The sequence below is a fragment of the Lissotriton helveticus genome, chromosome 1_1 (genome assembly GCF_964261635.1).
Source record: "Lissotriton helveticus chromosome 1_1, aLisHel1.1, whole genome shotgun sequence".
NCBI classification, from domain to species: domain Eukaryota; kingdom Metazoa; phylum Chordata; class Amphibia; order Caudata; family Salamandridae; genus Lissotriton; species Lissotriton helveticus.
In genome coordinates this window covers 1,252,686,926-1,252,699,202 of record NC_136057.1, presented here as the reverse complement: position 1 = coordinate 1,252,699,202, position 12,277 = coordinate 1,252,686,926, and the positions used below count along the sequence as shown (strand labels likewise).

At 41.7% G+C, this 12,277-nt stretch overlaps 1 protein-coding gene across 1 annotated transcript in view; it reads left to right on the top strand.

Annotated features, from left to right (window-relative positions):
• Window positions 1-12,277, top strand: part of SLC2A13 (solute carrier family 2 member 13) — a 1,480,845-nt gene that overhangs the window by 1,022,165 nt on the left and 446,403 nt on the right. The window contains exon 6 of the mRNA XM_078680010.1: window positions 5,401-5,521. Within this exon, the coding sequence (XP_078536136.1) occupies window positions 5,401-5,521 (121 nt within the window). The remainder of the gene's footprint in view (window positions 1-5,400; window positions 5,522-12,277) is intronic.

The following is a 12,277-nucleotide window of genomic DNA, read 5'->3' as shown; positions in this document are numbered from 1 at the left end:
GAGACTGGGAGGAAGCATTGAGAGGGGACGTGTTGGGAGTAGAATGCATTGGAACGGGAAGCCAACAGGAATACTGACAGGTAAGTGGGGCAGAGGCTGGGTCAGTTTTAAAGGGATAGGGGTTGGTTTTAGGGCTCAGGGTAATTTTGGAAGGGGGCCAAGTTTTTGGTTTTAGGGCTCAGGGGGTTGGGGTAGTTTTAAGGGCTGGGGCTGGTTTTGGGGGGGGGTTAGGGGTGAGAGTAGGTGTTAGGGCTTAGGATGAGGGGGTCTGGGTAGTTTTAAGGGCTGGGTATTAGGGGTTTAGGGGTGAGGGTAGGTTTTAGGACACAGGGTGAGGGGGCCAGGGTAGTTTTAAGGGCTGGGGTTGGGTTTTGGGGGGTTTAGGGGTGAGGATAGGCTTTAGGGTTCAGGGTGAAGGAGGTCGGATCGTTTTTTAAGGGGGTGTGGGTTTTAGGTCTCAGGGTGGGGAAAGGAGTAGGGGTAGTTTTCCTGGCAACGTGGAGGGAAGACCTCAGGGCGGGGTTGGGAAGGGGGAGCTTTGAGGGCAGGACGGGCTATGTTTAAGGCCTCCGGGGGGGGGTGGGGGGGCGAGGTAGGGGGGATAGAATTTTAGGGCTTAGGGCGGGAGGAGGGTTGCTGTATTGGCAAACTTAACTATGCATATCCCCTTACCAAACATGGATTTACAACGTAATTGCGTGGTAAAGGCATGCGTGGTAAAGGAATGCATGGTTTAGACGCATTTGCGGTTTGGGCTGTGTTGTAGGGGCACGTGTGGTTTACCCATGAGTGCCTCTGTCATACCACCCTACTGAAAAAAGAACAATCGATGGACAGAAAGCAGAAAAATTTCATACATTCACCCCAGTACAGAGATCTGGGCCTAAATCCATCGTTTTTTTGCTCACCATGCCATTCCAATTTGGACCCAGCCATATGCAAATCAGTCTTGACCCTGCGCCCAATGGGAACAGTGCAGCCCAAACTGGCAGGCCAGGTCCTCCCTGGACTGGAAACAAGCATCCTAGAACCGGTTTCAGGCTTTCAGCCCTCATCAGCCAGGATAGCTTGACTCCAGTGGCATGGAGAGCACGGGACCCACGTCTGGGCATACCCGTCCCACACGGGGTGACAAATTCAAAAAGAACAATTGCTGGACAGAATGCAGGACAATGTCATACATTCACCCCATTACATAGATCTGGGCCTAAATCCATAGTTTTTTTGCTCACCATGCCATTCCAGTTTGTTGAACATTTAAAGAAAGTTGATGAAGTGCTAAAAAATTTGCCATATTTGGCAGAGATAGGGCGATCAAAAGTACAAATGGAATTAACTTGAACATTTTTTAAATAACATTGCCCTAGCTGTGTTAAGTACTAGCATCTACTTACATACCCTATTGACAGAGATTTCAGAAGCACTGCAGGGTATGGGACATGGGATCTCCTGGGGAGATTGAAGGAGCTGTCACTTACAGCGGCATGCAACAAAAACCCAAAAGTGATTGTCTGCAAAGAAGTTAGTCATGTTTGAGAATTCCACCAACTTCCATATGATGCAGGCCAGAACTGAGGCAGGGTACGGGGCTTGTGTTGTTTTCTGAAGGACACTGGCACAGCATCTCTTCATTTGGTTACCACCAGCGCTAGTGGCGCCTGGTGTAACACTCATTTTTGGCAGCGCCACACTTCATGAGCGCCTAATCAGATTCTCACAATACCACCGAGCAAAAGTGCCTCTCATTTCTACAATCATGAGTTATTCCTAAACATACCACCCCCCCCCCCTCCTTGAGGTCAGCACCCCCTCCAAAGGTCAGCAGCACCGAGTGCTGCTGCACCGGTCGCATTGCCCTAAAGCGGCCCAGGTTACCACTCTGTCATTCTAGCCCATTCTCTTTTGTCTGTTGCCCTGCCCTTCACATGCCCGGAAATCCAGATTCTTCCCGTGAGCGCACAGCACATGGATGCTTTGAATATTTGGTGCTTTGCAAATGTAAATTGCTTTATATAAATTTGGAAATAAATGAATAAATTAGATGGTATCCTAAAGCGGAAGTAGCATGGGCCTTGTAATGTGCACTTCCGCAACAGGTCTAGTTGTTCATCAGTGCTTCAGACTTAAGTCTAACTTTAAAACCTGCCTCCGTTCAGAGTGAGGAAGGCAAAGTCAGGACTACAGAGAGAGTTTACATTTCCAGCACAACACTTCTTAGAGCTACACATATAACTAGGGACAGGAAGTTGGCACTACTGAAAGAACGGAAGTCCCAGTAATGACCCTTGCTACAATAGCCACTAACAACACAGGATATATGAGTATATTCACGAAAACAGGTGCAATTTGTGGAAGGTGTATGTTGTGTCCTCTACTGGGCATGACTTATCCTTGTTACACTCATTTGCTGAACTTCACTACTCCAACAGGTGAAACGGCAACATTCTCTGCCGAATAAACACATGCCAGGGAATAGTATACAAGGAAAAGATCATTTATACTTTTTTTGTGAGCCTCTATCTGAGATTTAGGGTTGTGGAGCAAAAAAAGTCTGTATTTTAATTTGTGATTATCTTTTTTTCTACATTCTGAAATATGTTTGTTGAACACTCTTTCTTCCTCCTTTACTATGAGCATTCAAGTCAAAACGAGCTTTATTCGATTTTAGGCATATAAAATCATAAAAGCAGTCAATACAAACATCTCATCTCAGTTCTGCACTCCTATTTGATGCACTTTTTTCCAATTTTAGCAGCACGTACAAACGTTGGTTTCAGATGCGACATAGATTATTTGAAAAGAGTGTCATATGCAATACCGATGTTTGTGAATATCCACGTAGTTGGAAATGAGTGATTGTTCACCACATATGCATATGATTACTCTGGCCACACCTCGGACGATCCCTGGGAACGCCTGCTGCTTGAAATTACATTAAAACTGGCACTACATTATCAATTTATGACCGCCTACATTGCTCAGGTGTAAATCACGTTTTTGCACAAGTGGGAGTTGTGACTTAATTCACGTGTGATGTAAAATCACACCTGTAAAAAACGTTGTGCCTAGGACACTATTAATAAGACAACCCTTTGCAGTCGGAGCAGGGAGAGGTGCAACGGATAAAGAGATCATGAGCAAACACAATAAAATAAAAAGTAGTTTCTAATGATTCAAAAATTTAATTGGGATTGTATAAGGACATGAAATGCTGGGAGCATGGAATGTAATGAGGTCACAGCTGACCCCGAGCATTGGGGGTATGGAATCTAATGAGGTCACTGCTGACCTAAGCGGAATGTGGACAATTTGAAGAGGATCAGCCGGTGAGCATTTAGCTCGGCCCGGGATGATGTCAATAAATACATATGCTAATTTTATGAAGGCTCCTTGAATCTTTACAGATTGTCGTCCTTAAGAGTTATCAGATCACCATTTCATTCACAAGTGTGTGCATACTGGAATAATGATCCATCAGAGAAGAAACAAAGAAAGAATAAGATTTTGCAAAGCCAATAGGTATCACTTTCTCACTAAATTGTTATTGGCAAAGGCTTGTTTCCTAATGTTGTTGGATATTGGATAACAGGCTGAATTCTCCAAAACAGACGATCCATGACAGCCATCATCTTACTGCCACCGATCAGGAAATGACATCAGCAGCTCTCCAGGATCGCGTCTAAAGTCCTTTGAGGTTTTGGGAGGGAGACTTCAAGCAGTACTTTTGCCATTGGGTTAGAACTTAATACCCCATCAGCATACATATGTAACACTACTCTTTTGTCCGACGTCCATGGAAATACATAGGAGATAAAACGCTGAAATCCCATTATGTTGTAAGAAAAATTGACTGTCATCTTGGAAAGGAGCTTTACACTTGAGAGTTGCTCAGAAACTAGAATGAAAGAACGCTTAAATTAAATGAAAACATGATGTAATTTTAATGTAATGGTAGCTGTTATGAGTGTGGCCCCAGGACCCTGCAGAGAGAGAAAGAGTGAAGGAAGGGCAGAAAGGGAAAGTTAGGAACCCGAAAGTGAGGGGATTGAGTAGATGGAAGGGCAGCAAGAAAGGAAGCAGGGGCATGAGATGTGGTCTCCTTGCTGATAAGAATATAGAGTTACATGATCACTAACCTTTGTGTGTCCGAGTCTTCTGTGGACACCAAAAACACAACAGAAATGTTTTACTGTTTACCTGTTTAATTCTTTAAAATTACTAATAAAACAAATATCGTGTAGGGGGAACGAGGCAGGCGCAACATAAGGTGCTCCGAATTGATGCAGGGCCTACCCACCAGGGCCCCCCCAAAACTTCAAGGGGGCCCCATTCAGCCCAAGGTCAATGAATATCTGTGGGGATAGAGATTCTGCAAGGGGGCTCCATAATTTTGCATTACGCCACTGAAATGATGAGAGATCGCAAATGCTGGCCATGGGTGGACCAGGAAACAGAAACATAGGCAGCAAAATGGTGTCTACTGAGTGCCCAGTGTGATGCCATATTGGGATTGGCAAAAGATGCATGGGTCTTGCATTTGTGAATTGCCAACTGAGGGCCCTTTTGATTTCAGCTGCTTGACACAGTGGCTCAACCACATTATGTTCCTCAGGCCGGGCACTCTGCATTCAAAGGAGCTTCTGGTAGTGGCACCATCCGTTGAAACCCGTGTACCAGGGTGCAGGGTAGAGATAGGGCGAGAGAGTCACAGCTAAAAGAACTGCTTCATTACATCCTTTTACCAATGGGTATAGAAGTGGGACACTCTAATCTTCCACGAAAAGCCATGGGATTGATGGACAACCCATTGAAGCAATGGCAAACCTTTGAAAACACATGAGAGCCAATAGCTGAATGGTCTGGCCCCAAACCCCCTTATCCTGCACTGCTTCATATGTACTTTAGTCATATTAAAATTCTTGATACCATGAGGTATATAGCAGAGAGGCTGTTTTAAGCAAGACCTAAAAATGAATGTTGCTACACGTATGAAAGTGTTGTTTCACTCAAGCAACTATCTTGTTTATATGGTTAAAAAGAACAAATGCCCCCTTTTAATGCGTGTTTCCTGGCGCTAGCCACACATGCTTATCTCCCCTGTAACAGGAACATACATTTACTAAGAACAGCCGAGAATAAAATACAGAAGGTGAAAGAAAAATAAAACAAGGCACAGAGAAAGAGGGGCCTGTCCAACACAGGCTTGTAGAACAAGAAACCTCAAATTGAGAACGCCTCGCCCTGGCTGTGTTGAAGGGAGTTAATCTTCCCTTGGCCTTCGCAAGGCAGATTTACTGTGTGCTGTCTCTGTCTGGCGGGCGGTTTAATGCTGTGATCTTTGCTCTCCATACTGTGGCATATGAAATGCAAACAGCTGTCCTGTCTGTTGTCCCTCTGCAGGCACCACGGTCGCCCTCTCCCTCCTTGCTTCGGGATTTCTGCTGTCAGCTCAGGTCTCCCCTCCCGTCACCCTTAATCCCGCGGATCCGTCGAGCCCGAACTCCAGCTGCACAAAGTACAGGTGAGATTTGAGGATTACCCTGCAGAAGGCTTGAAACTCGGCCCCAGTCTTCAGAAATCTGTCTTATGCCCCGGCACACGCTTTCCAGCTGCGTTTAATTGTTTTGTGCAGAATATTTAAGCATCGATTTGTTGTTATATTTTCACCAATTTTATAATTTTTTTAATTCTATGTCGATGGTCACTTTCCATCAGTCACCCACAGCCAGGAGTGTTTTATCAGTGCATTAAAAACCTGTATCATGGTCGCTGTACATATATATATGTGGTTCCTCTCGGTAAGGCAGAACCAGCTTTCAGTTTTGTTGGGGGGGGAGGGAGATGGGAATAATGAATTATGGCAATAAATACTCTGTACTGTATTTTATTAGGGTGTTGCAAGTCCACGAGCTCCGAGTTTACTTGGATAATCTTATATCTTATACCAGAGGGTGTTGTATTGTTTATATATAGTACCTGCTCACGTCACCGCCCTTACCACAATCAGCCCAGGTCACGGCTCTCTGTCCTCAGATAGAAGCGCTATTATGGTTGCACAGATGTACAATACCTGGGAATATGTGATGAGAAAATAAGCACATCAGTATACAGCTCGTGATATATAGCAAAATCATATAAACCGTGTAATGTAAGTCACTTTCCAAAACGCCTGTAATTGACAACAGATGGTAACATGCAGCAGATGTTGGAATGAACTCCAGTAGAGCAGTAAATAAATGTCTTTATGCCAGCTAGTGCGAGTAAATTTACAGAGAAAAAAGATCAAAAGAAAGAGTTTTTAATTCTGCTCAGTGACCTGCCTTTCACACTGTCAGTTATCTCAGGAAGCAGCCATTGCAACATGACAGCTCACCTGTAATAGGTTATTACAGTAGCGCAGCAATGCCACTTTCTTATTACAGGCGACTGATGTCGCAACTGGACTCTGATTAGAAAATTAGAGGCAAATTTGTATACATATAGTACAGGCTTTCCTGTATTATAAAAATAACCTGTTTTATGTAAGGCTGTTCTTCTGCATTTTCTGTAATTTCATGGGTCTGCTATTTCCCAGTTTAACATTACTCAATTGTGCAAGCATGTTTGCACACTTATAGAAAAAAGGTACTACTTTATTTTTGTTGATAAAGTGTGGAAGGGGTTTCTCAGTTTGGCATGGGCGCGAACACTGCAATATAGCAAATGAGTGACTTTACCACTTGAAAGTATGTCATTTGTCATGTGTTGGGCTTCATTTCCTGGAAAAACAACAGTTGATGGACAGAATTCAGAACAATGTCATACATTGACCCCAGTACAGAGATCTGGGCCTAAATCCATCGTTTTTTTGCACTCCACACCACCCCAGTTCAGACATGGCCATATGCAAATCAGCCTTGACCCTGTGCCTCATGGGAACAGTCCAGCCCGAACTGCCAAGCCATGTCTTTCCTGGACCGGAATCAAGCATCCTAGGACCGGTTTCTGGCTATCAGCCGTCTTCAGCCAGGATAGCTTGACTCCAGTGGTGTGGAGAGCATGGGACTCACGTCTGAGCATACCCACCCCACTCGTGGTGACAAATGCAAAAACAACAGTTGATGGACAGAATGCAGAACAATGTCATACATTCACCCCAGTACAAAGATCTGGGCCTAAATCCATCGTTTTTTTGCACTCCACACCACCCCAGTTCAGACATGGCCATATGCAAATCAGCCTTGACCCTGTGCCTCATGGGAACAGTCCAGCCCGAACTGCCAAGCCATGTCTTTCCTGGACCGGAATCAAGCATCCTAGGACCAGTTTCTGGCTATCAGCCGTCTTCAGCCAGGATAGCTTGACTCCAGTGACGCTTCATTTCCTGGACCAGAACGACATATTTCCTTGAAAAGAAAAAGGCTGTACTTTCTTATGCACACAGCGTCCAATGCATGTGGAGAGAAATTACTGGAAAACCGAAGAAAAAAGAATGGACACACCTCTTCGGAAAAGACCCTCATGCCACGAGGAGAGGTTGCACTTTGGGACTGGCTAGCTGAGACAGTTTGTGATAAAAACAGATTTGATCCTAAGCATGTTTTTGAGATTTTCTCTCGGAGAACGAGAAGAGCAGAGGTTTAGAGGTCTGTTTTATTGCCTGTAGAGTTTTCATGTGCTATTTAAAAAGAAAGTAATACATTGAGTGAGGTTGTCAAAGCCTAAGAAAAGTAACAATATGTTACATTGCTCTGTTAACATAGGTAGGTACAAAAATATGTTATGATGTTATTTGTAGTAGATAGTAAGATTTGCAATGCTGGAGCTATCAGTAATTTGTGTTCGGGTTATGTGGGAGTTAATTACATATTAAAACAATTCTCTCATTTGATGGCCAAGAAATTAGTAAAAGTAGCAAAATCTGTGCAAACTGCTTTACATGATATGAAAGAATGGTGGATTGGTAAAACTCCCAGCAGACAGAAAGGTATATTTACTTAAATATGTTTGATTGTATGCCTTAAAGCACTGAAGATTTTGGGGCTTATTTAGAGTGAGGTGGATGCAACACCCTATTTACAGGGTATATGCATGCTCTAAATAGAGCGGATGGGACATCTGCCAACATTTCCCCAAATAAACATTATAGGGCTCAAATATAAGGTGAGCAAGTGGTATTCCCGGGTGGAATACCGCCTCACCCAAATGAAACAGGCCCTGGATCTTCCAGTGCAGGAAAACGAGACCCTGATAAAATCCCATGAGGCTCAGGTTCCAAGCGCAGAGCGGACTTGGCCCGTGCCTGTGCCCAACCCTGCTGTGAATATGTAGAGCATAGAACAGCAGCCTTGAGCTAGCCAACAGCCTTTGCTCCCCTTTGATGCCCTCCATTCCCTGACTTCTGCCCCAGACCTTCAATGACCTCCACAACACGCTTCTATTTACTATCTACTCAGAGTAGGTGGGAAACAGAAGTGGATTTGTCCCCAGCATGGGGCACTGCATGTGGATTTGGGCCTGGGAATTCCAAGCTATTCCCCTTTCTGAAGACAAATACTCATAATAGCCAGATTGTTGTGGGGGGATACTTGATGGAAATGTTATTTAGAGCCAAAGAGTCTCCCCAAACATAAAACTGTCCACCTTGTAATTAGGGTATTCTTGTTTTAGTCTACATTTAAGTGCCTGTGATGCAAAGGCATTTTATGGTGTTAACATTAAAACTGAGTACTTCAATGAAAATACCTTGGTGATTGAAAATGTGAATGAAAGAGTATTATTTAAATAATCTTGTTTGGGATCCTTTAGTTTATTCACATAAAGTAGCTTGAATGTATCGCATAGTGTTTAGATGCATTCTTTGAGGGAGTTTATACAAAGGGAACCTCCAGCAAAAGATGTCAAAATATCTCTCCAAACCCAAGCAGACATTAAACAAAGGAAGATTCAGAAATTTCCATCTTTGGTGATTGTTAGTGATGTAGCAAAGATTTGTATTTTTCCTCTATACTGGATAAACCCTTTGATGGCTAAATGCCATTGAAAATAGAGGGATTTGATTATTGAACAGAAATAAAGATGTTTCTCTGTTACATCCAAACTTGGAGAGTCGGGTGTGGCTTTTTAGCAACACTAAAATATTTGGCCATCAAGAATATAAGGCTTCAAATGATTTTCTGTTCTGCTTCCGGAAGTTATCCATGTATTATTTAAGCAGGCACATTTCAAGCAGGAGAATCCTAATTAAGTGTACAGTTTACAATAATACTTTAGTAGCTTCGGCTGCATCTAAGCAAGAAAGCATTAATCACTGGCTTCAACATATTAATAACTTTTTTAAAATAGGGCCTCACTCAGCTCTTCTGTTATTTTTAGGTTGTAAATAACAGATGTTACTGATGGGCAATTTAATGAGGCTACATTTACCAACCTAGGAAGCATAAAAGGCTGAGCTGAACTTTCCAAGATGCAAACGTGTGACCTTCAGATCATTGTGTACATTAGAGGTGTGCTTTCAACTCACTGGACCTATCTGCCAAAATATTGTAATATTTGAATTTGTGCTAATGGTTTGCGCAGGGATAACTAAGGCATTGTGCTGTGTTTTTTAATCCATTGAAGCTCAGAAGGGGGAGAAGGTTTCTTCTTGTGACATTGTGGTTCAGCAGAACATTTCCAAAGGCATAGGTGGCTTGACATAATAGCAGGACACGGAGGTATAGGATGACCATTGGGTACTTTGGGTGAAGATCTTCCTCTGAAAGAGCAGAGGGAGAGAAGTTCTTCTGTCCTTCATGAAGGAATCTTATCTAAGTTGCCATGTTCAGGTCAGACATATGACACTCCAAGCAGGCTTTGTTTATCCGCCCATAGTCCCTATAATTCTTAGAGTTCAGTATGTTGTCTCTGATTTTCATCAAGGTGCTAACTTTTGGCACTGACTCTAGACATGGACGCAATGACTGTACATATTCAGTGTCAAAATAGTATACAAGAAATTAATTTGCCTCAATATGGTGTAGGACTCCATATTTTGACCCTTTGAGAAATTGCTTTAATTGCTTACTTTTTGTATGGTCCTGTTGTAATTGTTCATCCTGCTCACTGTTTTATTGATTCCAGATGAATGAAGCAAGAACTGGTAGAGTAGGGAAAATGTGATTTTACAGAAACTATAGGAGCTATAAATACATCTTAAAGGGACGGTGCTAGCTACACCATTAATAATCCTCTATGCATCACTATCCTGTAAATCGAGATACATTTTGTAACAACCTATAACATACAGAATTCTTTGGTGAACTGGTCAGCAACGGACCAATTTTTGTGTAGTATGCTTGAGCGTAACGTCACAGTCGGTATCTTCATATACAGTGTGTACTCAAGCATTTTAATGACCATGTTCAGGTAAAAATAGGATTAAAATTGAAGTATTTAGTCGTAGTGTGTCTACATTACGAAACCACAAGAAATTAATAGTCTAATAAAAAACTCAAAATGTGAAATGTAAGATTTGTTTCTGGGGCAGTCAGATATGTAAGGTCTTAATAAAGAATTAAAATAGCATTGAAGCACTGTACATATTTGTTTTTTTTAATTAAAGTTTATAATTAGGATTTGGGTGTAGGAGTTGAGCAGAGGCAGACACCTACAGGTATGTGTAGCTATAGATGTAAGTGCAGAGGGAAGGGAGCAACTAGGTATCTTGACTAAAATGAACCTAGAACAAAATAAAAAAAATAAATTTATACAAATTCTTTACATTATATCCCTTTTTATGTATTTATTCATTAAACAATTGGTCATTTTCACATATATTAGTGTTTATATAATATCAGTGCAATACACAGAACTTTGTCAAAAGGTATATGAGAACCTAGTTCCCAGGGTTCAAGGCCAGTCAGGCTACTGACCTTCATTTGTGATGACTGAGTCGTTTATATTTGGTGTCCTGGGCCTGCAGTATTACCAGATCCCAAGCTAGATGACCACGTTCTTAGCACATTATATTCCCAGGGTAATGAGGCAAAGCAGTAGCTGGCTAACTTAACTGGGTGATACAGTGATAAAGGTTTGGACACCTAGAAATCTGTAGAACACTTTAAGACCAATTTATAACTGTCCAGCAAGTGTTTTACATTATAAAATAAAAGTATTTTCATGCCCTAACAACAATAATCTGCACCTCAGACTTCTAAGTCTATGTCGCCTTCCCAGCCAGAGAAACAACCTCAAAACTAGTATAATTAGGGCTCCCGGTTTTATGGTACTTATTCTTTTTTACATTTCCGTCTGTATTAACACATATTTATTTTTTGCTAATTATATCTGTATTTATCCATATTTATTTAGAGTTTTGTGAAAAAATTAAGCTGAAATTAGTATATTTCCACATTTATTTAATCGATAAATATGCACTCATGCTTGAATGCCTGCCAAGTTTCAATGTTGCAAACACCTGTTGAAGATAAATCAATGTACTTATATGAAAACATGCAAACTTCAGTATCAACCTTGTGTATATCTGTTCAAGCCTCTTTACTAAAAGACCTTTCTTTTTTAACCCCCTTACTTATCAATCCAAACAGCTATTGGCTTGGCAGTCATGGCTGACAATATTTGGAATTACTCAAAAAGCAACCCATTTCCGTTGTTAGCCACATTTAAAAATAAATACAGACACGAAAATAAATGTTTTCTGTCTGTATCTATCTGTAAAAATTAGTAAAAACTGGAAACAGGGAGCCTTAATTATAATTACTCTTGGGAAAATTTCAATTAGGCTGGTGAAATGTGCTTAATTTTTATTCTTACTTTTGTGAAATTTGTAAATTTTTGCTCTCAGCGGGCTATTGCGGGCATTAAACGTCTCGCTGTAACACATTCTTTGGTTAAACCATTCTCCTGCCGGTCTTTTACAAGACCTTTTGTGATGTGCACGCTCACATGAAAAAAGTCACGCAATATTCCCACAAACCACTCTTTTCTCTAAAAGTGCAATTTCACAAAATATCTGGGAGATTTCACAAAATTTCACAAAAAAACAATTTCACACACTCCTGATTATACTGCTAATGTGCTAAGCACTATGAAAAGATTTAACATAGGAGCTTTTGGCCATAGTTACCTAATAGAAGTCTTTTGTGCAACACAAATGTGAGTCTTTGAAACCCCGGAGACAGATGCAAGCCAAGAAAGGATCAGCCTTGCATAGTCCAAAGAATGGGGGCTCACATTGTTACACTTCAAAGGGGGATGCTTCATGCTATTGATATTGCAGATATTTGTGTTTCAGTTC